Raw genomic sequence first — 24849 nt, 5'->3', positions numbered from 1 at the left:
CTGAACTACATTTGGTTTTCTGAAGACATACTTTTACCTCTGTAAGGTATAGAGCCCCCAAGAATACTCACTCTGTTTAAAGACAGTGGAAACATCACTTCTTTAAAGCTTTCTTTAAAGACCTGTGCATTCTTCCACAGGTACAAAGAACCACATTCTTTGTGTTCTGCTGTATTTTATATCAGCACGTCTCCTTGGGATTTTGACAGACCAAGAATCACATCATTTGTGTCCACATTAGTTCAGAGGAGTGTTAAGATCATTTGTTTCTAATAATAGTTCAGTACTAAAGCACCAAAGTCTCTGATTGGTTTACTTTAAAAAGTGGAGCAGTTTAAATGTTGTCCTTATATTTTTGTTGCACTTGTTTTAGTGGAAAAGTGACAGGATAGAGCTAACTTATTTTTATTTGTGTGTAACTTAGCTTGTCTTCTCTGTTTCAGGCCTTGTTATCCTTAATGACTGTGGACATTATGAAGTTACTGTAGTGCAAATGAGTTGCAACTTACTTTATTTTATTACCAGGTTACTTAGGGTTCATCAGTAAATAGCCAGTGTCATTGAGGTTTGTCACATAGGTAATGCATAGGAAGCACTCACTGGTGAACCGGTGGGGAAAACGTGGGGAGCTCCTTCATGTGGGGCAAGGCATTGTGGGAAAGTGGGCAGAGCGTTGATCTAGGCGGACAGGTTTTTTTTTTTTTTTAAACATCCTTTTGGAATATAATTGCTTTACAGTGGTGTGTTAGTTTCTCCTTTATAACAAAGTGAATCATCTATACATATACATACATCCTCATATCTCCTCCCTCTTGCGTCTCCCTCCCACCTTCCCTATCCCGCCCCTCTAGGTGATCACAAAGCACCGAGCTGATCTCCCTGTGCTATGCGGCTGCTTCCCACTAGCTATCTGTTTTATATTTGATAGTGTATATATGTCCATGCCACTCTCTCACTTCGTCCCAGCTTACCCTTCCCCCTCCCCGTGTCCCCAAGTCCATTCTCTACGTCTACATCTTTATTCCTGTAGGCGGTCAGGTTTGAACCTAGTTTTTTACTGGTTTGGTTGGGCAAATTGCTTATTAATCTTTCTTAGGCTCAGTTGCCTCAACTGTAAAATGGGAATAACAGTAATCCATTTGCAGCATTGTCAGGATTCGGAAAAGGTATATATGTACGGTGTTGAGCACCATGCCTGGCACATGGTGTGTTCTCACTAAATGACACTCCCTATAAATAGTCTACTGCTATAGGTCCAGCCCTGTCTGCTAATAGTTTATCACTGTAGGTTCAACACGGTCTGTTTGTAGTCTGTTGCTAAAGGTACAACACCATATGTCTCTTTCCCCTACTGAGTCTTAGCATTAACCATTTTCTTTAAAAAATTAGGGCCTTTTTTTTTTTCTTTTTTGGCTGCGCTGCCCAGCTTGCGGGATCTTAGTTCCCCAACCAGGGATTGAACCCACACCCTCAACAGTGAAAGCCATTGGACCACCAGGGAATTCCCCAAAATTAGGGGCTTTAATTTTTTTCTTGTGTATGCTGTATATATGCATGAATACAAACACTATCTTTATTAAATATAACTGATATCTTATTCTTTACATGGCTTTTTTTGTACTGCTATTTAGGTTTCCCCATGTCACTAAAAGTATTATGAATAGTAATTTTATTGTCTGAAAAATATTTAATGGAGTAGTGGAACCATCACTTATATAGAACACATTTTAATTCATTTAAACCCGTTTGAAGGTTGGGTTAAGAAAAAGTTACATTTATTGATGACTCTAGTTAATCAGCTTAGGTGAATGTTGTCAACATGCTTGCAGGTCAGCATGAGTATAGAGGAAGTAGAGGTACGTGTTGGTCCTTGTGGTCTTAGAATATTTGAATCTGTTACAATTCTTTAGTTTAAAGAAGTCCCAGGTGTCAGCATTTGAGGTGTTCTCACTTTTCTAGGGCAAACAGAAGTGATTAGAATTAAGTATTGCATTTGATTCTTTTTCCTGTATATCAGTTATTATATTACTTTAAAAAAAGGAAAATTTATTGTAACATCTTTTTCCATTTTGATACAAACTAAGAAATTTTCATCCCAACTTTGGCTTAAGTCCAAGTTTGTGACATTTTTTTTCCCCCAATTTAAATTTTTTTTTTTTGATGTGGACGGGTTTTTTTTTTAAGTCTTTATTGAATTTGTTACAATGTCGCTTCTGTTTTTTGTTTTGGTCTTTTGGCCACGAGCCATGTGGGATCTTAACTCCCTGACTAGGGATTGAACCCACACCCCCTGCATCGTAAGGTAAAGTCTTAACTACTGGACCACCAGGGAAGTCCCTAAATATTGTTGATAGATGATCAATGCCAGATAGATACCATTTCTCTGTTATTTGTGAGAATTTGTGATTTTGAACGTACTTTTCTTTGTTTAACTTAAGGATGACCAGATTATTAACTGGCTGCTGGAATTCCGTTCCTCCATCATGTACTTGACAAAAGACTTTGAGCAGCTTATTAATATTCTGTTGGTAAGTTCGCCATTTATTTCATCAACTATTATATGTAATTCAGTACTTCGAAAATAGTATATATTGTATCAGTAAAATGTTCCTTTTGTCTTTCTCTCCCTCCCACCTCTAGAGGTTGCAGTGGTTAAATAGAAGTCAGACAGTGGTGGAGGAGTATTTAGCTTTCCTCGGTAATCTTGTATCAGCACAGACTGTCTTCCTTAGACCATGTCTCAGCATGATTGCTTCTCATTTTGTACCTCGTAAGTGGCTGCTCTTTGCTTGCTTTGATTTTTAATTTTCTAAATATCTCTATTAAAAAGTTACCTTCCCACTATATTTTGGAGATTATGCCACCATGGAATATTCCAGGATGCTTATTGGCAGCAGTTCTGGTACATGTCTGTCCCCTATAATGACCTCTGTGGAAGTGTCTAGATTCATTTGTTGCTATGATTTTTATGGATTGTAATTTGCTTTAGTGAGCTTCTGACGAAGTCTTGGAACTCAGGGATTTTTAGCTACTTAAACCTCCTGCCCCCATTGTAAATTTTATTAAGTTTGGGCAATGGAAAAATCGCTTTTTTATGTAGCTGTTGATTGTTTAGATCAATATTAGAAGAATAACATATTTCCTTTTTTCCTCAAAAGCCCGAGTGGTCACTAAGGAAGGTGACATAGATGTTTCGGATTCTGATGACGAAGATGATAGTAAGTATAAAGGGGACTAAAGCAAAGACTGCCTCCTGTGTCCTAGTGACCGTGTGCTGAACTGTCCTAGTGAACGCCTGCTGAACTGTCCTAGTGACCGCGTGCTGAATGCTGAAGTTTCCTGGCACCTCCAGGACTTAATCTGATATGTAGGCTGCAACAAAAGGCAACCTTTGATTGAATCATTTTGTTATATTTAATGTTAATGTGCAATCAGTTGCCCTTAATGGCATTATTTATAGTCTTCATTGATAGTCGGTCATGGAGAAAACTCTTGAAATTATTATTTTGCTGACAAATGATTCAGTTTTGGTTAGCAGGCATTTTTAGACTTAGGTAGATAATTGTTCAGTTTTCAGTTTTATCTTGATGCTCATACTCTCCCTTTTCACCTTGTAGATCTTCCTGCAAATTTTGACACATGTCACAGAGCCTTAAAAATAATAGCAAGATATGTCCCATCGTGAGTATACTTTGGTTACTTATTTTGAATTGCGGTGTTTAAGTCTCAAGAAAATTATGATTGGTTAGTAGAAAATTGTAAAATATTCATAGCATCAAAACTGAAGTTATATGCTGCATATTTTTTGTATCCTGTTGATATCAGATCACATTCTATAAAAAATGGCATTTCAGTTCTCTATTCATTGTCTTTAACTATTTTTCAAATCTTGTATGCAAACTCTCCCCTCCAGCTTTATATGGTGGTTGGAATTTTGCTTTTATCTTCAACAGACACGATATCCAAAACTTTTCAGTTAGAAGCCCCTGCGTTTGTGTCATGCCATATGAATAAAAATTAGTTCTAAGAAAATCTTTTAAGGTGTGTAGGTTTCTTTTGGAGGGGTGAACTTCAAATTCCCCCAGTAAGTTTAGCAAATAAGCTAACTTTAAAAAGTCTAGGGCTTCCCTGGTGGCGCAGTGGTTGAGAGTCCGCTTGCCGATGCAGGGGACACGGGTTTGTGCCCCAGTCCGGGAAGATTCCCACATGCCGCGGAGTGGCTGGGCCCGTGAGCCATGGCCGCTGAGCCTGCGCGTCTGGAGCCTGTGCTCCGCAACGGGAGAGGCCACAGCAGTGAGAGGCCTGCGTACCGCAAAAAAAAAAAAAAAAAAAAAGTCCAAGTTGATAATTTTTTCTCCTTTTTAAAATAATATATATGTGCAGTGGGAAGTGTTTAGATTTTAAACTGAAGCCTTCATTAAACTTTTGTGGAAGAAAGGATCCCCCTTTAATTTACTGTTGATATCAAACTTAATAGAAGCTTATTTTTCCCTAAGTTGTTACAGATTTTCTCTGAAGCCATGCATTTATTTTCAGTTCCAATTGCTTGAAGTAGGAGTTACCGTTTGCCTTCTGTATCTATATTTGCTCTTAGAATGGAAATGTTAACCTTCCAAGAATGTCCAGTTAACATGGATTGCATGGACTGCATGTTTTTTCTTTTTAAAATAGAACACCATGGTTTCTTATGCCGATACTGGTGGAAAAATTTCCGTTTGTTCGAAAATCGGAGAGAACGTTGGTAAGAAATCTTTTCATGGGGGAAACTAATGGAAAAGTTGTTTTTTGTGATGTAGTTTTAGGTGAGTTTAGGTCTTTTTCTTAAAAGTTGTTTTGTCTGCTGAATTTTAAACTCAAGACTAAGAATTTGACTCAGATTCCTTTCCTAGCAAGTGACTGACTGAGGGTTCTCAGTGCCTTTTCTCTTATTCCTACGTGCAAGTCAAAGGCAGAGTCCATTGCAGAAATATCTAAATAGGCTTAATGCTTATACAGGTGGGAATTACTAGAAGATAATAGTTCATTTACTACCAATTATAAACGTGCTTTATTTGAACATGAAGGCAGAGCCTTCTATAGATGAAGTCTTAAGTTTTTTGTGTAATATTTAGATCATCTGCATAACTTTCAATAGTGGTTCCCTTTTAAGCATAGATTATTTTTTCCTAAATAATATATTACAGGTATTAAATAAGGAGTTAATAACTTTTGCTGCTATTTGTGATGGTGTGCTTCAAGTGGAGTATTACAAATTCTGTATCTCTTATGAACATAATTGCAAAAATTCTCAACAAAATACTGGAAAATTGAACTTAACAACATATAAAAGGAATTATGCACCATGATCAAATGAAATTTATCCTAGGAATGCAAGGTGGATTTAATACCCCAAAACCAATTAGTATACTGTATCAGAATAAATGATAAATACCATATGGTCATCTCAATAGATGGAAAAGCACCAGAACCCTTTTATGACAAAAATAGAAGGGAACTTTCTCAACCTGATAAAAGGCATCTATGAAAAATTCACAACTAACTTTATACTCAGTAGTGAAAGACTGAAGGCTTTCCCCTAAGATAAGGAACAAAACAAGGATGTCCACTTTTGCCATTTCTGGTCAGTATTATTCTAGAGGTTCTAGCCAGGTGAGTTAGGCAATGAAAAGAAAAAGGCATCCAGATTGGAAAGGAAGAAGTAAAACTATCTCTGTTTGCAGATGACATGATCTTACATATAGAAGAATCCTAAGGAATCCACAAAAACAGTAGAGGTAATAAATGAGTTCAGTATAGTCACAGGATATAAGATTAATGTATAAAAACTTGTTGTACAGGACAATGGGGAAAAGAATAGTCTTTTCAACAATTGGTTCTGGGACAAGAGTATGTTCACATGCAAAGAATGAAATAGGACTTGTTACACCATATACAAAATTGAACTCAAAGTGGATAAAACTCTTAGAAAATAGGTGAAAATATTTGTGACCTTGGATTAGACAACAATTTCTAGATATACCACAAGCAGCCATAGAAGAAGTTAAATTGGATTTCATCAAAATTAAAAACTGTTGTGCTTCATAGGACACCTTTAAGAAAATGAAAAGATGACTTAAAATGGGGAAATACTTGCAAATCATGTATCGGATAAAGGCCTTGTATCTAGAGTATATAAATAACTCTTACTAACTCAATAATGAAAAGTCATATAACCCAATTTAAAAATGGACAAAGGGTCTGAATAGGTGTTTCTCCAAAATAGTCATACAAATGGCTAATGAGCACATGAGAAACTCAACATCATTAGCCATTAGGGAAATGCAAGTCAAAACCATGAGATACTGTTTCTTACCAACTAGGATGGCTGTACTCAAAAAGATAGATAATAGCAAGTGTTGGCAAGGATGTGGAGAAACCAGAACCCCCTTACCCTGCCGGTGGGAATGTAAAATGGTAAATGGTGCAGCTACTTTGGAAAACAGTCTTACAGTTCCTCAAAAAGGTTAAATGTAGAATTGCCATATGACCTAGTATTTCCACTGCTAAGTACATACCCAAGAGAAATAAAAATATATGTCCACCTGAAAACTTTTGCATGAATGTTCAAGGCAGCATTATTCATGGTAGCCAAAATATGGAAACCAAATGTTTAGCAGCTTATGAATAAACAGAATGTACTATGTCTATACATTGGAATATTATTTGGCAATAAAAAAAGAATAGTTTACTTTCTACAACATGAATGGACCTTGAAAACATTATGCTAAAACACCACATGTTGTAAGATTCCACTTATATGGAATGTCTGTACTAGGCAAATTCATAGAGAAAGAAAGTAGACCAGTGGTTACCTAGGGCTGGGAGGAGGTACATTATTAGAAGATACAAGGTTTTTTTTTAGAGTGATGAAAATGTTCTAAAATTGATTATGGTGATGGTTACACAACTCTGTGAATATACTAAAAACTATTGAATTGTACACTTTATAAATAGGTGAATTTTATATGAATTATATCTCAACAAACCTGTTTTAAAAACACTGTAGAAGGGGCCTCCCTGGTGGCGCAGTGGTTGAGAGTCCGCCTGCCGATGCAGGGGATACGGGTTCGTGCCCCGGTCTGGGAGGATCCCATATGCCGCGGAGCGGCTGGGCCCGTGAGCCATGGCCGCTGGGCCTGCGCGTCCGGAGCCTGTGCTCCGCAACGGGAGAGGCCGCAACAGTGAGAGGCCCGCATACCGCAAAAAGAAAAAAAAAAAAAAAAACACTGTAGAAGTATACAAATCACAAACTTAATTTACTGGGGGTAATTAAATTATTCTAGTATTGTGTATATAAACAGTGTTTCTATGTTGCTTGATAGTCTTTTCTGTTTGAATAGTTGAAACTAAAGATTGTGTAATTGATGTTTTGCTTGCATAATTATGAAACATTTATTCTCTGTTGAAATGTTCATCTTTTTATGTTTTAGGAATGTTATGTTCATAACTTACTAAGGATTAGTGTGTATTTTCCAACCTTGAGACATGAAATTCTGGAGCTCGTTATTGAAAAGCTGCTCAAGTTGGACGTAAGTATTGGGTAATCTGTTTTTCTCTTTGATTTTTATTTATTAAATAATGTTATAGTGTTTGTTATCATCATAATATTTGAAACAGTAGTAGCAACAATGGAAAAAAATCCACAGTTCCACCTTTGATTCATTTCTTTGAACATTTCTTTGAGCATTGATGTGCTGGTGTTTATAGACAGTCCCATCTCTCATGGTTGGGGAACAAGGCATTAATTAAATAGTCACGTAAATGGAAAAGTACAGTTGTGGTAAATGCTGTGAATGGAGCACATGCGTTATGAGCTAGAAAACCTGATGTAGTCAGAAGAAGTTGGAAATGCATACCTAAGGAAGTTATTTTGGGATTCTTTATACTTTTTTTAAAGAGGCTTGCAATAAGCTGCAGTGGGAATGAGAAAGTGATAGATTCTGGTGACAGGGGGAGGAAAGGTCCTTGAGACTGGATTGGAAGTGGAGGAGTGGAAGGTAAGGGAAAGGAACCCTTCAAAGGTAGCTCCCTGTGGAAGGAAAGTTTGGTGTTGCGGTAACAGTAATGAGAAACGTCAGGAGGAAGTTGCAGGATGATGAGTTCCATTTTGAATGGATTGAGGTGCAGGTGGGGAGCTAATGGAGAATATTCACCAAGCAGTTGTAGCTGCAGGTAGGGCACTGAGAATGAGGCCAACAGGAGAGGGGAAGTGAGATCGGAAATGAGAGGAAGACCGAGAGTCTGGACACCCAGGGAGGATCTGGAGGGGGGAAGGCTTTAGTAAGCAGCATGAGATATTGCTGACCTTTCTTTCTTTCCTTTCTTTTTTTCTTTCCTTTCTTTTTTTCTTTCTTTCTTATTTATTTATTTATCATTATTTATTTATTTTTTGCCTGCGTCGCGTCTCAGTTGGCAGCATGAGGGATCTTTTGTTGCGACGCATGGACTTCTCTCTAGTTGTGGTGTGCAGATTTTCTCTCTCTAGCTGTGGTGTGCGGGTTTTCTCTCTCTAGTGGTTTACGGGTGTTCTCTATATAGTTGTGGCGTGTGGTTCCAGAGTGCGTGGGCTCTGTAGTTTGCAGAATGCAGACTCTCTAGTTGCAGCGCACAGGCTCAGTAGTTGTGGCGTGCGGGCTTAGTTGCCCCGTGGCATGTGGGATCTTAGTTCCCTGACCAGGGATCGAACCCACGTCCCCTGCATTGGAAGGCAGATTCTTTACCATTGGACCACCAAGGAAGTCCCCTATTGCTGAGCTTTTTAAGGAGGATGAGAAAAGCAAAGTCCTTGGGTTTGGTGTTTAGGAGGTAGTCTGTTGCTGGAGAGAGCATGGATGGTTGGGAAGTGGGGCTGCTAGAGACGCGGTGAGGGTTTGTGGTGTAAAGAGGGGATGAGGCAGGGTGAGAGACATGTTTCAGGGTTGGGGAGACTTGAGGTTTGTGGACTAAGGAAATAGGAGTTGATGGGAAGAACATTGATTCTGTAGGAGGTCTAGGAAGGGCTGGAGGTTGGGTGGGCTGGCACATTGCTCACTTGGAGTTAAACCTCTCTGGTCAACTGCATAAATATATGCTTATGGAACGTTTTAGAGTATATTTAGGAAGAAGGTCATTTATAGACAGTTGAAAAGGCATGATTTGAGTGGTATGTTAAACAAGATATCTGAAGGGTTATATAGCCAAATAAATATTCATTAATTCAAACTTGATTGCATTTAATAATTTTCTCCTCAGTTGATTGATGATATGCTTCTTATACACCATGCGTGTGTCTTGTGCATAGTAAGAATTGGAATAAACGTTGAGTTTGTTGAAGCTATCTGTTTTAGACCAACATAGCACAGTTCATATTAATTTTATGTACATATGTAGTACAGGGAGCTTAATTTATAATCTTGTAAATTTCTCCATGACCCAGACCCATTTATAGGTTTGCATTGTGATTGTTTATTGAGTTACAGTGCTATATAGGGTGCTAATTTGGACATCTTTAAAGCATGTGTATCAGATGAATTTCAAGTCCCTGAATAATGTAGTTATATTTTAAATGCTTTTATTCTTTTTTTTTTTTCTTTGTTGTAATGTAGGTGAATGCATCCCGGCAGGATATTGAAGATGCTGAGGAAACAGCAACTCAGACTAGTAGTGGAACAGATGCCACAGAAGGGCTCTTTAATATGGTGAGCATTTATTAATGAAATCAGACATACGCAGTTCACTGTCCCAGAGGGTGGGAAGAAACAGCTAATGGCTTCTTACCTTTTTCAAGGCTTTGAATTAAAACAGTATTTCAGCAAACTTGAAAATGATTTTTTAAATGAGTAGTTTGCTTTTTTGTGGCTTATTGACTAGTAGAGCTTATTTCCAAGGCTTTGAATTTGGGTTTGGTGAAGTATGTTTCATTTTTATTCTTCTGTTTGTTCTTTGTTTTTGTAAACCACATATTGTTTGTGAAAGAGTGATAAATGGAAAAGCATACCAATGTAACTTCTGTGTTTTACAAATTGTATACCTTAATGCACTGCTTCTCTACCTGGGGCAGTGTCTTCAGTTGGGTTCACTGGGAGGAGAGCCTGAGATGGGGATTCAGGTGCCCTTGGGACAGAGGGTGTGAGGAAGCTGGAAAAGACGGGAAGGAACTAAGTGAGAGTTCAGTCTCAGTTGGAAAGCAGCTACAGCCTGATCCCCCGCAGAAGCTCTGGATCATGAGTTGCAGGATAGAGTTAGCCCTACCTTGAGACCAAAGAGATGGCCTCCTGTGACTTCATGTCAGTCGGTTCTGATGGGGAGGGAATGGGAGCAGCAAGGGCATTTCTCTGGAGAAGGGGGGCAGCTGTGAGCTGTCGGCAGCCAATACTCATAGCAGCTCGGGGATGGGTGCCCTGTCCTGGGAAAGGAAACCTGGCACCAACAGTGGGTGCCAGGAGCTGGGGGAAATCTGTGATGTTTGCATGGCCACACTGTAAATGGGTGTCTAAATGAGAATCAGAGGCTGAATCTGTGCTTTCATTTTGAATTCCACGGGTGGTTCTGATTCACACCTCTGGTTGAGAGCCCCCGCCTGGAAAGGTCTTTGTGTATTTTATTTTATCTTTTAAAGGAAACGATTACCTCAGAATTTTCTCACTAAACTACTTTTACTGAGGCTTTTAATGTTAGTTTTTACTTTACTTTCAAAGGACGAAGATGAAGAAACTGACCACGAAACAAAGGCCGATCCGGGAATGCTTGATCAGATGGTCCATCCTGTAGCTGAACGCCTGGACATCCTGCTGTCTTTACTTTTGTCCTACATTAAGGATGTCTGCTATGTAGATGGTAACAACCTGTAGTAGTCACAGTAACTGCTGCTTTGTTGAACACCTACAATGCACTGTGCTGGCTATTTTTCATACTTTAGTACTGATAGAAATCCTGTCAAAAAAATCACTGTTTTGAGTATGGGGAAGAGAAGGTTTGGAGAGATTGTTACTTGCCAACATGACATAGCTTGAGAATAGTGGGACTGGGATTCAGGCTTAGTTATGTTTGTCTTCAAAGCCCTTGATGATATTTTCACTGATTACTGTATTGAAAGCTTATATATGGAGTTTGGACAGTTTTAGGCGGACCTCAAGTTCAAGACATTTAAGAAATGGTGTAGTAGACGTTGATACGTGGTACTTGGTGTTCCATATTGAATTTAGAGAGTCTAGGTCCTTTGGTTTTGCCAGGTGTTGGTACTGTAGTGAACAAATTGAAATGCTTCTTGCCCTTACAGAATTTTTAGTCTAGAGGCTTTGCCATGCCACTCAGTCCTATTATTAGGACTTGAATCTGAATTAATATGTTACTACTTTAACTTTCTTGCTGTTATAAAAATAATACATATTGATTAGAGAAAATTTGGAGAATACAGGAAAGGATTTTTACAAAGTTTATACAGCCACATTCTTACTATTTGGAGAACCATTATTGGCATTTTTTTTTCTTTTCTGTTTGCACGGGTATATGTGTTTTTCTCAGTGGATTTGGGGATCACACTATATGTAGTATTTTATAATCTTTCCTTTTCACCTCTTGTGAACATTTTCTCATACCATTCACTGTTCTTCTAAAATAGTTATATGGATTTAACTGGTTTCTTATTTTTTTTTCTCCCCGCTTTTTTTGCCATTATAAATAACAGTATAATGAACATCCTTGTATATATATTGTCAATTATTTGCTTGTGATAAATTTCTAGCAGTAGAATTACTGGATCAGAGGGCTTCTGCTTCTAAATGGCAGTTTTACAATGTGTGGCATCACAGTAGTATGTATGAGATGAGAGCCTGCTTCCTTGCCAGTGCTGGGTTATTGTAATTAAAAAGGAAACTGTACAAAATAAAGATGGCATTCCCCCCCACCCCCCCATAGCTTAATAGATGATGTATGTCTTAATGGTGTTGTTTGCTGTTTACAAATTTGGTAAATGAAACTGGTAGCTTGAAAATAATGTCTTTTAAAACTGAAATGCCAAATTTTCTTTGTAGGTAAGATTGATAACAACAAAACAAAGGATTTATATCGAGATCTCATAACCATCTTTGACAAACTCCTGTTGCCCACCCATGCCTCTTGCCATGTGCAGTTTTTCATGTTTTACCTCTGTAGCTTTAAATTGGTGAGTATGTCATTCACATTATTGTAGCTTATTTTATTCTTTCCCAGAATTTTCCCTTAAAAAATGGGGGGTGGGGCTTCCCAGGTGGCGCAGTGGTTGAGAGTCCACCTGCCGATGCAGGGGACACAGGTTCGTGCCCCGGTCCGGGAAGATCCCACATGCCAGGGAGCGGCTAGGCCTGTGAGCCATGGCCGCTGAGCCTGCACGTCCGGAGCCTGTGCTCTGCAACGGGAGAGGCCACAACAGTGAGAGGCCCGTGTACCGCAAAAAAAAAAAAGGGGGGGGGGGTGGAGGGAGGTGTGGAATAGAGACCATGAGGTATTTCTTTGTCTTGAGCTCATTTTACTTAGTGCCCCTGATGAAATAACAAGCCCTTTTCAACCCATGGAAAGAGCAGAGGGCATTGCTGCTGCCCTTCAGCTTAAGCTGAGTGCTCTGAAAGTGTCATCCTGCATGTGGTCCACTAGGTGGTGCCCTTCCCTTTAGTTCAAGCCTTTATTAAAATCTCATAAGGGATATTTAACTGTTTATTTTCTTTATTCTCTTTCAGTTGATCTTAACTAGCCCAAACTAAATTTTTAATCTAGGATTTTAAAACTTTAGACTTTGTTTTTCTATTTTGAGAACAAAGCAAACCAAAGGAACACAGGACTCTTCTTTGCAACTATTGTGTAGCTTCCTAGAATAGTCCAGGAGAGTATTGGTCACGGATAGGAAAGTTAAACTCAATCTGCCCCAAAGCATGTGTTAGTAGCTTTTGAAAAGAGCTATTTGGGAGAAGTTGGAGGTTGCATCCTTTGTTGAAAAGAAGCGAATTGGTCTGTTTTTTTCCTACAATTAGCATAATTAGTCAAATGCCAACTATACTTTATTTGTTTATTTTAAAATGTTTATTTATTTATTTTGGCTGCACCGGGTCTTTGTTGCAGCATGCAGGATATTTTAGTTGCAGCATACGGTCTCATATTTGGGGCATGTGTGCGGGATCTAGTTCCCTGACCAGGGATCGAACCGGGGCCCCCTGCATTGGGAGCTCACGGTCTTACCCACTGGACCACCAGGGAAGTCCCACCGACTATACTTTAGTCTCTATTTCTGGTTAAGTTTGATATGTATAGTCTGAAAGGTAGTGCAGAAGGGGTTCCCATGTGAGCGTGGTTAATCACTGGTTTCCAGTTATGGCTAAATATCAGAATCACTTACATAGCTTTATTTATTTATTTATTTTTTGGCTGCACCACTTAGCTTTTGGGATCTTAGCTCCCTGACCAGGGATAGAGCCTGGGCCCTGGCAGTGAGAGAACCGAATCCTAACTACTGGACCACCAGAGAAGTTCCGCTAACAGAGCTTTAAAAACTGGTGGATCCCAAAGCCCTGTCACAAATCTGTAGGGTTCCAAAGCCCTGAATCTGTAGGGTTGATTTTTTTTTTTTTTTGTGGTGGGGGGGCTATGTTGGGTCTTGCTTGCTGCACACGGGCTTTCTCTAGTTGCAGTGAGCTGGGGCTACTCTTTGTTGCGGTGCATGGGCTTCTGATTGTGGTGGCTTCTCTTGCTGCGGAGTACAGGCTCTAGGCGCACAGGCTTTAGTAGTTGTGGCACACAGGCTCAGTAGTTGTGGCTTGTGGGCTCTAGAGCTCAGGCTCAGTAGTTGTGGCGCACGGGCTTAGTTGTTCTGTGGCATGTGGGATCTTCTTGGACCAGGGCTCGAACCTGTGTCCCCTGCATTGGCAGGCGGATTCTTAACCCCTGCTCCACCAGGGAAGCCCCTGTAGGGTTGATTTTGGGATCCATTGAATTATTTAATGCTGTGGAACACCTTTTGTTTTTAATAGTATTATCTCAAGGTGTTTTAAAAATAAGAACCATGATAATGTATTCATTATTTATCTAGCAGTATAACTGAGATACTAGAACTTTGCCATATTGGTTAGTTAAAAATCTTAGGATTCTGATCGCCAGAATATCTTAAGTGTTAAAAAAAGATGAGACCAACACCTTCTCTTTTTATAGGGATTTGCAGAAGCATTTTTGGAACATCTGTGGAAAAAATTGCAGGATCCAAATAATCCTGCTATCATCAGGCAAGCTGCTGCAAATTATATTGGAAGCTTTTTGGCAAGAGCTAAATTTGTTCCTCTTATGTAAGTAACCTAATTTTCCAAGCGCTTTTCATATCATGCTTTAAAAAGTATAGTATTGTTTCAAGTCAGAGAAATATCTGCCTTATTTTTTTGGTCTGTCTTTAAAGTGAAAAAATCTGTTCTCCCACTCTATTCAAGATGTTTATATTTCTGAGAGGCAATTTCAGAATAAAATATCTCCTTTTCAAAATGTAAAACCTCACATGAAAAGCTTTTGTAATCTGTTCTGTATGGTTGCACTTGAATATGAAGATCCATTTGTCTTTATGGATGGTGTACAGTGTTGTATACTGTTTTGATTCTTTTTATAGGTTTGTCATTTTTCATTTGCATTCCGAATCAATTGTATCTGTTAAAGCTGAAGGAAAAAATCCTTTTAAAGGTAATAGATCTATTTAGGAGGCCAGCTCTGGACCTGTTTCTTCTAGTTATCCATGAAGATATCTTTGGGCAAGGATACTATTTAAAAACCCTTTCCTGACAGCTAAAAGCTATCTGGCTGTTCTGCCCTAAATTGTTGACCATGGGATTTCATCAGAACCCCTTAGGGAATGGTGAGGTCAACCGGACTGTCTTTCTCTTGTAAGATGTGGGTAAACATGCCCTGCTCTTTGGCCATATTCCCCCAAGAGGGCTGGGAGGCCATCGGAGAAGCCCTTCTGAGTTGATGAGGAGAAACTGTTCTCCAGCTCTTGGGACTTCAGGCATTCTTAGGAGCCTGCCAGTTGTTCCTAGGCGGTCCATGTGCTTGAGCTTGTAACTGGAAGGCTGTCTTTACACCTGCCTACCATTTTCTTTCCTTTCTTTGCTTCTCTGTGCCCATGGGTGATAGATACAGAAGCCAAAGGACAGACTTTTCTTAGTTTGTAAGGAGAGGCAATTGTGTGTTCCTATATGTCATTCTAGTTTTTTATGAAGCAAGTGAAGTTGACTTGAATTTTTCTTTTCTCTAGTACTGTAAAATCATGCCTCGATCTTTTGGTTAAGTGGCTGCACGTATACCTTAATAACCAGGATTCAGGAACAAAGGCATTTTGTGACGTTGCTCTCCACGGACCATTTTATTCAGCCTGCCAAGCTGTGTTCTACACTTTTGTTTTTAGACACAGGCAGCTTTTAAGTGGAAACCTGAAGGAAGGTCAGTGATGTGGGGTTGATGGATATGAACTGGATTTTCCTTTTAAGCCCCACTTCTAAAAAGATGTGGGGCTTAAAAATAGTTGTATGAACTCTAGTAGGACAAGGTTTTATCACAAGGTAAGTAAAATCACTGCTTTTTTTTTTTTGTATAAATAAATGGTAAGCCTCTTGGTTAAAGAGGACCTATTTTATTTGGGAACATATGTATATGTATAACTGATTCACTTTGTTATAAAGCAGAAACTAACAACATTGTAAAGCAATTATACTCCAATAAAGATGTTAAAAAAAGAGGACCTATTTCTTGTAAGCCATTACATTATGCCATTTTTAGTAATTTTTATCAAAATATATGTCAAAGAATCTCCTAACAAAAGACACTTAGGCACAAGTTGGTTTGCTTGCCTCTTAGAATAAGTGTGGTGTCTTTCTTTTTAACATAGGAGAGAAGTATATTTATCGGTTCCAAGACAGTAGTATCTACCTAATTTTTCCTTCTACCTCCATAGTTTTTTGTAAACAAACAAACAAAACCCTGAAATACAAACAATTAATGCACACTTGAAAAACATGCTCAACTTTACTGATAACTTAAGACATGTAAGTCTCTCTTGGTTTTGTTGGCTGTCGCATTGACAGATTGTGTGTGTGTGTGTGTGTGTGTGTGTATACATATGGAATTCAAGAAGGAGAAATTCCATATTGTATAATCATTACCTCTAAGGAATGGAGAATCACTATGTTGCCTCAGCTTTTTAATGATTCCATGATTGTTAGTAGAAATCATCACACAGTCTTTGTTTCCCTCTGTACGTTCAGCATGTGCTGAGGTTGCTTATATCTGAGTTCCAAATTGTCATGTAAGGTTATTGCCCACTGGGAATGTATGTTTACTTCCCGAATCTTTAAAAGAATAAACTCTTTTCTTTAGAAAAGTTGGTTTGGTCATAAATACATATGGTTGAACCTAGTGATATTCTTTGGGCTCTACACTGTGTGACTGTCTACATGGACCTTTAATGCATTTGTGCAAGTACCTTTTTTAAATTTGTTTTTTTTACTGTATAAAATCATAGGTGCTGCTTAGACTATTGTGTTTGTACCTTTTTAAAAAAAATCTTTTGTTTTTTAATCAAAGGTTTGAGGTACCTTCAAAGTCTAAATTTTGAACGGATAGTGATGAGTCAGCTAAATCCTCTGAAGATTTGCCTGCCCTCGGTAGTTAACTTTTTTGCTGCAATCACAAAGTAAGTTATTTATGCTTTATTTGTGGAAGTTATTTCAAAGTGAATTTATGTTAGTATTGTAAAATTCCGTTAAATTTCTGTGGAATTATTTAACAAAATTAATAACAAAAAACATTTAAAAACCAATAACCCAGTACTTGTGGAAAGTACTGCATTGAAGGTATTGTTTTTATACTTTGGTTGCACTGGAAATTGCTACTACTTTTTAATCTAAGGACGATACTTCAGCAGAAGCTTAGGCACTTTGAAATAAGTAAGGCAGCTAGCAAGCTGAGAGGTACAAACCACAGATGTTTATTAGAGTGACTCTCATAATGGTAATAAAAATAGACTGGACATGAGATAAACATCCAACAATAGGAAATTGGTTCATTGAGGGCCTTGTGGCTACAGCTGATGTGTGTAGCATTTATTGTGTGCCCAGCACAGTTCTGATAAGCACTCTGCATAGAACTCACTTAATCCTCACACAATCCTATGACTGTATTATTAATCCCTATTTATAAATGACGAGAAGGGGGGCACAGAGAGATTGAATGACTTGTGTGGAGTCATGGCTAGACTGTGGCAGAGCTAAGGTTTGAATGCTGGCAGGCCGGCTCCTTCATAAGCATTCACTGAATTATTCTGCTTCACGTAGAAAGTGAATTGGAGACCTTGGGTATCTTATCATGATATTGAGGGCAGGATCATAGCTTAAAATCTTTAACAGATTGAGCTATTAGAAGATAAGAATAATTTCTGCATCCCTCAGTCCCCTTTAGACATCTTGTTGCTCTCATTCAGCATGCGTATTTTTCCTTTGCTGGCCATCTAGTTCAAGGTATTCTCTCTCCCTCAGATCTCAAAAATGGTAGTAAAGAATTAAGATAAGAAACCAACAAGCAACAGTGTCCAGTGGGTGGACGTTTCCAGCACATCGCAGGAAGATAGGAAGCAGCTGGAAGAGTAGGACGGATGGAGCAAAGCAGAGGCAGCTGCCCGTAGAATATTCATGGGGTGGGAGAAGAGGGCTGCAGCTGAGGAGCAGACTGGCCAGAGAGGCTCTAGATCTGGGGGTGGGATTAGCATGGACGTTAGGAGTAAGACGTAAGGCTGAGAGCAAGAGGTCGAAATAAAGGTCTCTGTCAAGGAATTTATGGCTCATTCTGTAGCTCCTGCTTCTGCTATATTGACTCATATAGCTGTATTTTGATTTCGACTGCTGCGTAATGTTCTCATAATTTTAAAACATCGATTCTTTGTTGGGATTTAAGCTGTCTTCCTTTTTCATTGTGGGTGCATGGTTGTGTGTGTGTGTGTCCTGGTACACAGGCACATACTTCCTGTCACCCAGAAGTGCAGTTGCTGGGTTGTAGGAGGTGCACATCTTCACTTTTACCGAATATTACGAAGTACCCCAGTGTGATTTGGCCACTTAACACCAAGAGTCAAATGTGATCCTTGGCTAATGGAACAGAAATGAACATATGGTGCTTAAAATAGCAGTAGTGACCTGAGAGCCTGAGAACAGATACCTGAATGAGTACCGTGGGAGGGAGGGTGGGAGGGGGAGAGTTGGCAAAGGTGAGCTAAATCTTCCTCTCAAAGAAGTGGCCCAGTGACTGATTTTTGAAGTTCCTAAGTCATAACCACCAGGGAGTTTGACAACATATGGTCCTGTTAGGCTTTGTTGTTGTTGTTGTTGTTGTTGTTTTTTAATTAATTAATTAATTTTTGGCTGCGCTGGGTCTTCGTTGCTGCGCACGGGCTTTCTCTAGTTGCAGCGAGCGGGGGCTACTCTTCGCTTCAGTGCGAGGGCTTGTCATTGCAGCGGCTTCTCCTGTTGCGGAGCATGGGCTCTAGGCGCACGGGCTTCAGTAGTTGTGGCTCGCGGGCTCTAGAGCGCAGGCTCAGTAGTTGTGGCTCACGGGCTTAGTTGCTCCATGGCATGTGGGATCTTCCCGGACCAGGGCTCGAACCCATGTCCCCTGCATTGGTAGGTGGATTCTTAACCACTGCGCCACCAGGGAAGTCCTGGTCCTATTGGTTTTTATCGCAAGTTTTTCTGTCCATTTAACTGTTTTCACTCACTATGCCTTTTCTTTTCTTTACCATTTTCTGAGGTCGTGATTCAGTAAACCCCATGGCTCTCCCTTAGTACCCTCCTTAATTTCTTCAACAGCCAAGTGTCTCCACCAATAACCCATATCCCCTCTCAGTGAATCCTGAATCCCTTTTTCACCAACCCACTAATTCTTACAAACAGTAAAAAATAAGTAAAGACAGCTACATAATTCTGTAAACTAAAAGAATTACCGTGGATGCATTAATTTTTAGTGAATAGTGCCTAATTAGTAATCTAAGCCCACTCTCATTCTTAAAGTGATAGCACATTTTCTTTCTCCTTAGCTAACTTGTAAATAGTAGGCCCAGAGGACTGTACCCTAAAAGCATTACTTTCTACTTTATGTTATTTTTTTCTTGTAGTTGTTATGTTCAATAAGATCTATGTAGTCGGGGTAGTTGTCACACACGAACGGGCGTGTCCATGCAGAGTAATTCCAGCACATTAATGCCTCTGTCTGTGTTGGTTTTATTCCACAGCAAATACCAGCTTGTTTTCTGCTACACCCTCATTGAGAGGAACAACCGCCAGATGCTGCCAGTTATAAGAAACACTGCTGGGGGGGACTCAGTGCAAACCTGCACGAACCCACTTGACACTTTCTTCCCCTTCGATCCTTGTGTACTGAAGAGGTAGGTACACTTAGACAGTCAACCTTTCGATGGTGAATTTAAATGCAGTGTGTATGTGCCTTTACCAGGATCGGGATTTGGGGTTTCTTTGTGGTGAGTGGCCCTTCTGGCCGTTGATAGGGTCTCGTGGTCTCCTTGCGTGTTTTCCAGGCCCAGTGTGGAGAAGCCTGTTCAAGGCTGCTGAGGGTCGTGGCACACGAGGGCTTGCAGGTCTCTCCTTCAGTAGGAGCCCAGATTGACACCAAGAGGTTTTTGTTTTTCTCGAAACCTGTTGGTTTAAAAATACAAGAGGCTGGGGATAGAGGTACCTGGATAGGGAGGATGCTGCCTTTTCTTGGCTCATAAATTTCTGCCTAATGACATGTTCCTTCTTATAGAGACCACATCCCATACTGTTGCACAGGATAAGCAAATGCCAAGTGATTTATCTGGATGGGTAGTTCTGGAAAACCCCCAGGCCAGTCTTAACTTCAAATGTATATATATATAAGGAAGCAGGATTTCTGCTTATGACAGTTTGTAACTAACAACACAATGATTTGGGATTATCTGGTCCCCTAAGTCTTGGTTGACTGAAACCAGATTGGTCTTTTTACCCAGATTTATTTTTAGTAAATGACTGTAGGAATATTAAAAAGGAATTTCCAGAATAATATAATTTCACCTTCATTTGTACATATTATAACTCACTGTTAATCTTTGCAAAGTTAAGTAATTTCACTTGAAAATGAAAAGTTGAAAAAAAAATGAAAAAAAGAAGAAAATGAAAAGTTGAGAAACAGTAGGTGTAATACTCCATCTACGTGAGTGGATGAACTCTTACAAAGAAGGAGCCCCATTAGTTACAGAAGCTACATAGGATATTTTTGGACACTACTATTATTTGAGCGATAGTTTTTACTTCTTCATTTTGGGTAATGGGTCTTGTGAGAAAAGAGTTAAATATGTGGTGACCTTTGCTGTAGTATTTAATTTGATTTTGAAACCTGATCTTCTTGACAGGTCAAAGAAATTCATTGATCCTCTTTATCAGGTATGGGAAGACATGAGTGCAGAAGAGCTTCAGGAGTTTAAGAAACCCATTAAAAAGGTAAATGTATGATTCAACATACTTTCTGGGAATCTCCTATGTGGTTACAGAGCACAGTCAAATAGTTAATAGCAATGTTACACTTGAAAAATACTACATTTGTTCATTCTGCCTTTACAGAATTCCAAGCCCAGGTTGTGTTCTTACAAGAATAGTGCTTGTTTTTTAATGAATTGTTCAAACCAGACACTTCACATGCTGACTTTTGGAAGTGAAGGGTAATTAAAAGTTGGCTTAACACATTTAGATCTCTACCATTTGATCGTTACCACCAAGTAACAGTCTCAGATTTGCTTACTGTTGAAATGTTCCCAGAAGTTAACATTAATTTTGTAGGTTTTCATGAATAGGTGGTGAAGATGCAGGTCTGCAGCATGTCTTGCAGTGCGTGGCCATGGAGCTGAGGCACCTATTGCCAAAGGAGAAAGTTAGAATCCAATAATAAAAAATGTCACCATTTGTTTCTTTGTGGCACGTTCATTTCTATATTAAAAGTCAGCTTTAATATGCCTGTCTTCTTTTTCATAAGTAATCATTGGAAAGCTCTTTTTAGTTTTATTCTTTCTTTAAATTTTGTGTTTGAGGAGGATGGTCATTCATTCATTCATTCACATTATGTTAGATTGAGCAAGAATGACATATCATGTTACCTGCCCTCCTTGAGCTTAAAATCTGTTCAAAAAAAAAAAAATCAGACTCTAAACAAACACTCACAACGTGTGATGAGCAGTTGTGCGGATGGTTCATAATAAAGAAGTGTGCATTGGGAAGCGTTCGAAATTAAGATTCTTTTCCTTCACCTTTGTCTTTCCAGAAGTAGCACATTCCTGAGGAAAGGGATTCTTGACAGCATTTCAAACTGCCACTTGTGATCTTGTTGATAATCTCTGTTCTTTGTGCAGGAGGTGGTGGAAGATGAAGAAGATGATTTTTTGAAAGGTGAAGCTGGGATTACACCGAGCTCCTTTGATGCGCATTTCCGCAGTCCTTCAAGCAGTGTGGGCTCCCCACCTGTCTTATACCTGCCAGACCAGTCCCTCATGATCACAAGGATTTGTGATTGAGACTGACATTCCTCCCGTCGTGCCCTTCAGTACCAAGGTTCATACTGTTTGAGCATCTCGTTGAACTAGAGCAATTACGTGCTTCAGGCATCTCACTTTCAAGTTAGACTTACTCTAATGTCTGAACAGACATGGTTGGGTTTTTTGTTTTGTTTTTGTTTTTTCTGTTTTGCTCCTGTACAGACAAAAGGAAAAGACAGGGCTTCCCTGGTGGCGCAGTGGTTGAGAGTCACCTGCCGATGCAGGGGACACAGGTTCGTGCCCTGGTCCGGGAAGATCCCACATGCCGCAGAGCGGCTGGGCCCGTGAGCCATGGCCACTGAGCCTGCACGTCCGGAGCCTGTGCTCCGCAGCGGGAGAGGCCACAGCAGTGAGAGGCCCGCGTACTGCGAAAAAAAAACAAAAAAAAAAACAAAGGAAAAGACAATATCATGTGCAATATTTTACGGTGGAGTTGATGATAAGTGTTGAAAGCTTGGCTCGTTTGTTTAATGTATACATTTTTTTGTTACAGCTTTTTGACATAATTATTGTGAAATTTCTAATATCAGCAACAGCCTATTTTAACAGATTGCATTTTTAACGAGGTTTTTGTCAGAGCCGTACTTAACAGGACATTGTTGATATGATATCTTTTCACTGAAAAATCCTCAAGGACACTCTTTGAAGTCTTCAGAATGAGTTTCTTTTGGATATGCTGTTTCCCCTCTGCTGTAACTGTATTTGTGTTGCGGGTTTTCAGTGGGGTGCAGAGAAGATAGCAGCAAAGTGTGGGGAGGGGGCCAGGGCTGGTCCTGGATGCTGCAAGTTGGAGCTGGCACTGAAGGAGATCTCCAGGGACTTCAGAAACTAATAAAAGCCTAGAGGGACGAGAGAGGATTTAGAGAAACAGAATCAGACACATCATACATTTGTGAGTGTAAAAATAGGTTTAAAAGAAAAAAGGAGTTCCAGGTAAATGTAATTCACATTGACTGAAGTGGGGTTGGACTTTTATAGAACACAGCTCGCAGTGTTTTACCCTGACGCTCCCAGAAGCGCTGTCAGAACTGGAACTACTTGTAGTGGAATGTAATATTGATCATTGAGAATTTCTTTGTCCAAAAGTAGGGGAAGAGAGGGGATTTTAGGTTATTTGGTGGAATGGTTTTGCTAGCAACAGTAGGTCAGGGTTACAGCTACAGTCCCTGTGTACTGGCTGTTCATACCATGGATTCCAGCTCAGTGAAATCCTCCTCTGGTGAGGCTCTTTTTGTATTTTTATAACTAAACACTGAGAGAGAGGAGTCTAAACAACCTCGCTGTATAATAAATTTGTGCAAGCGCTGCTAGTCATTTTGAAGCTCCTGCATATTTTAGCTTCATTCCTTATTTGTGTACTTGTTATTTGTGAAAATGGACACCTTTAAATATATTTATTTTTCTGCCACTTTCCTATTCTTTATTTAAAGACAAGTGATATTTTCTTGATCACAAATATTTTGTAATGAAATACTTTCTCTTTCCTAGGGCTTTATATGCTCTCATATATTTACATTGATGGCAATGTAGAGTTTGAATTTCAGTCTGTAAATGTTTTTGGAAAATAGAAATTTTTATTGTTTTAAAAAGTTTTGGGTATTGGTGACTTGGTGGAAAGTCGTTTGAGAGCCTTTAGGTTCTCTGTTTTTTTAACTGCTGACAAAAAGGTGGGATTTTTGTATAGTGGATAAAATGAGTAATTGAAAATGTGTCCGTAGAAATTAACAGTAAGTGGGGTCTTTGTGAGTTGAGAAGTAGTTTTAATGTAGAAGTATTTAGACAAATAAGTAAAATTTCAAAGGAGTTTGAGAAAAAAAAATACTGTGAAAATAAAACAATGACGTGGTTAATCTGGAACTTTTGTCCTTATGCCAATAAAGGGAGGTACCCCAATAAAGAATATTCTCATATAAATGTTCTTTTGACTCCTGTGTTTTTTTATTTTATATTTATTGATCTACTGTATTAAAGCACCATTTTGCAATAGAAAACTGCAACTGAGACTTTACTTAATTTATACTTTATTAAAAAGGCAAAAAGTATTGCCACTGTGATTCAAGTACTCAAAAATAATTGCATACTGGTGATGAGAATGGCTTCCAGGTGCATCTGAAGTGTCAGTGACTTTCCTTGATCACACCCAATGGGTCCAAGGAAAACAAACACTTCCAAAAAGTTACATGCTTTTAAGAAACATCTGTGCAAAAAAAAAAAGTTGTTTAATCTCCTTGGGAATTATATATGAAAACAGGATTTTCCTATCCCTCTTACTCAAAAGTAGGTTCTCAACTGGGGTAGGAATTCCAGGGTCCATCATTTTGTTTGTCTGCTATGGGCAGGTCTTCTTTAATGAGAAGTGGCTAATTCATACAAGTGTGAAAGGACCAGTGTCATGGGTGTCAGACCTGTCTTTTTCTAATCAGCTGTGTGACCTTGAGCAAGTTACCTAGCCTCTCTCTAAGCTCCACTTTGAAAATAAAAGTGGAAATTATTAATACCTACTTTATGGTTGTGAGGATTTGATGAAAATGCATGTAAAGGCAGCTGTTTTGGTTACCTTGTGAGAAAGTCTAGTTAAGCTGGAAGCACTTTCATGGAAAGGTCTTTTCAAGGCAAAGATAACTTCCGTTTCACCTGTATTACCTACTTGGTACCAACTGAATCTCACCTGGAGGGGAGGGGCCAGAGGGCTCCACCTGCCAGGCAGTGCTTATTACAGCATCCTATAGACGTAGTTTTTGCTCTGTGTGAAGTGGGGCCTCTTTTTCGTCTCACCAGTCTTTTGTAAAATTATTTTTGTTAATATGGAGTTGGATCTATTTGGGTAATATTTCCAAGTTTTAGAATAGCTAAAGCTATTCTAAACTCAAATAAGGTGAGAAGTCTCACGCCAGGGTACCTGTCCTCAGTAGGGTCTGTAGGGTATCTTGCTGATCTTTACTCCCAGGGTTCTTAGCCCATCTATGAGTGCCTACGGAATGTCAAGCACCAAGTGTTACTAATGATTTCTGAATGTGTGGGGCTAGCAAACTTTAGGCTCCATTTTCCCAGTTTAAGACAGGTTGTGTTTACTATTAAATACAATCCTATGGAGCAGCACGGCAGGTTCGCAAACTCGGAAAACTTGCTCAAGGTCACTATGGGAAGTGGTACAGCCGTGATAAGAACCTAGGCAGGCGGCGACCCCAGAGCCCGCACTCAGGCCTGGTTGGCTGAAATGTGAG

General features: G+C 39.3%; 1 protein-coding gene across 3 annotated transcripts in view; it reads left to right on the top strand.

The window, feature by feature from the left end:
* RRN3 (RRN3 homolog, RNA polymerase I transcription factor) overlaps positions 1-23543 on the top strand; it is a 28562-nt gene extending 5019 nt beyond the window's left edge. For all 3 annotated transcript variants that reach the window (XM_081255938.1, XM_081255939.1, XM_081255940.1), the window contains 15 exons: positions 2439-2528; positions 2641-2770; positions 3159-3218; positions 3618-3681; positions 4672-4741; positions 7470-7568; positions 9624-9716; positions 10716-10854; positions 12051-12181; positions 14194-14324; positions 15278-15462; positions 16603-16711; positions 19298-19450; positions 20453-20540; positions 21443-23543. In XM_081255938.1, coding sequence (XP_081112064.1) covers positions 2439-2528; positions 2641-2770; positions 3159-3218; positions 3618-3681; positions 4672-4741; positions 7470-7568; positions 9624-9716; positions 10716-10854; positions 12051-12181; positions 14194-14324; positions 15278-15462; positions 16603-16711; positions 19298-19450; positions 20453-20540; positions 21443-21604 — 1704 coding nt within the window. In that variant the 3' untranslated portion in view covers positions 21605-23543. The remainder of the gene's footprint in view (positions 1-2438; positions 2529-2640; positions 2771-3158; positions 3219-3617; positions 3682-4671; positions 4742-7469; positions 7569-9623; positions 9717-10715; positions 10855-12050; positions 12182-14193; positions 14325-15277; positions 15463-16602; positions 16712-19297; positions 19451-20452; positions 20541-21442) is intronic.
* The last annotated feature ends 1306 nt before the right edge of the window (positions 23544-24849 follow it).

This window comes from Mesoplodon bidens (genome assembly GCF_964165515.1).
Source record: "Mesoplodon bidens genome assembly, chromosome: 15".
NCBI classification, from domain to species: Eukaryota; Metazoa; Chordata; class Mammalia; order Artiodactyla; family Ziphiidae; genus Mesoplodon; species Mesoplodon bidens.
This window is presented reverse-complemented; position numbering and strand designations above follow the sequence as displayed.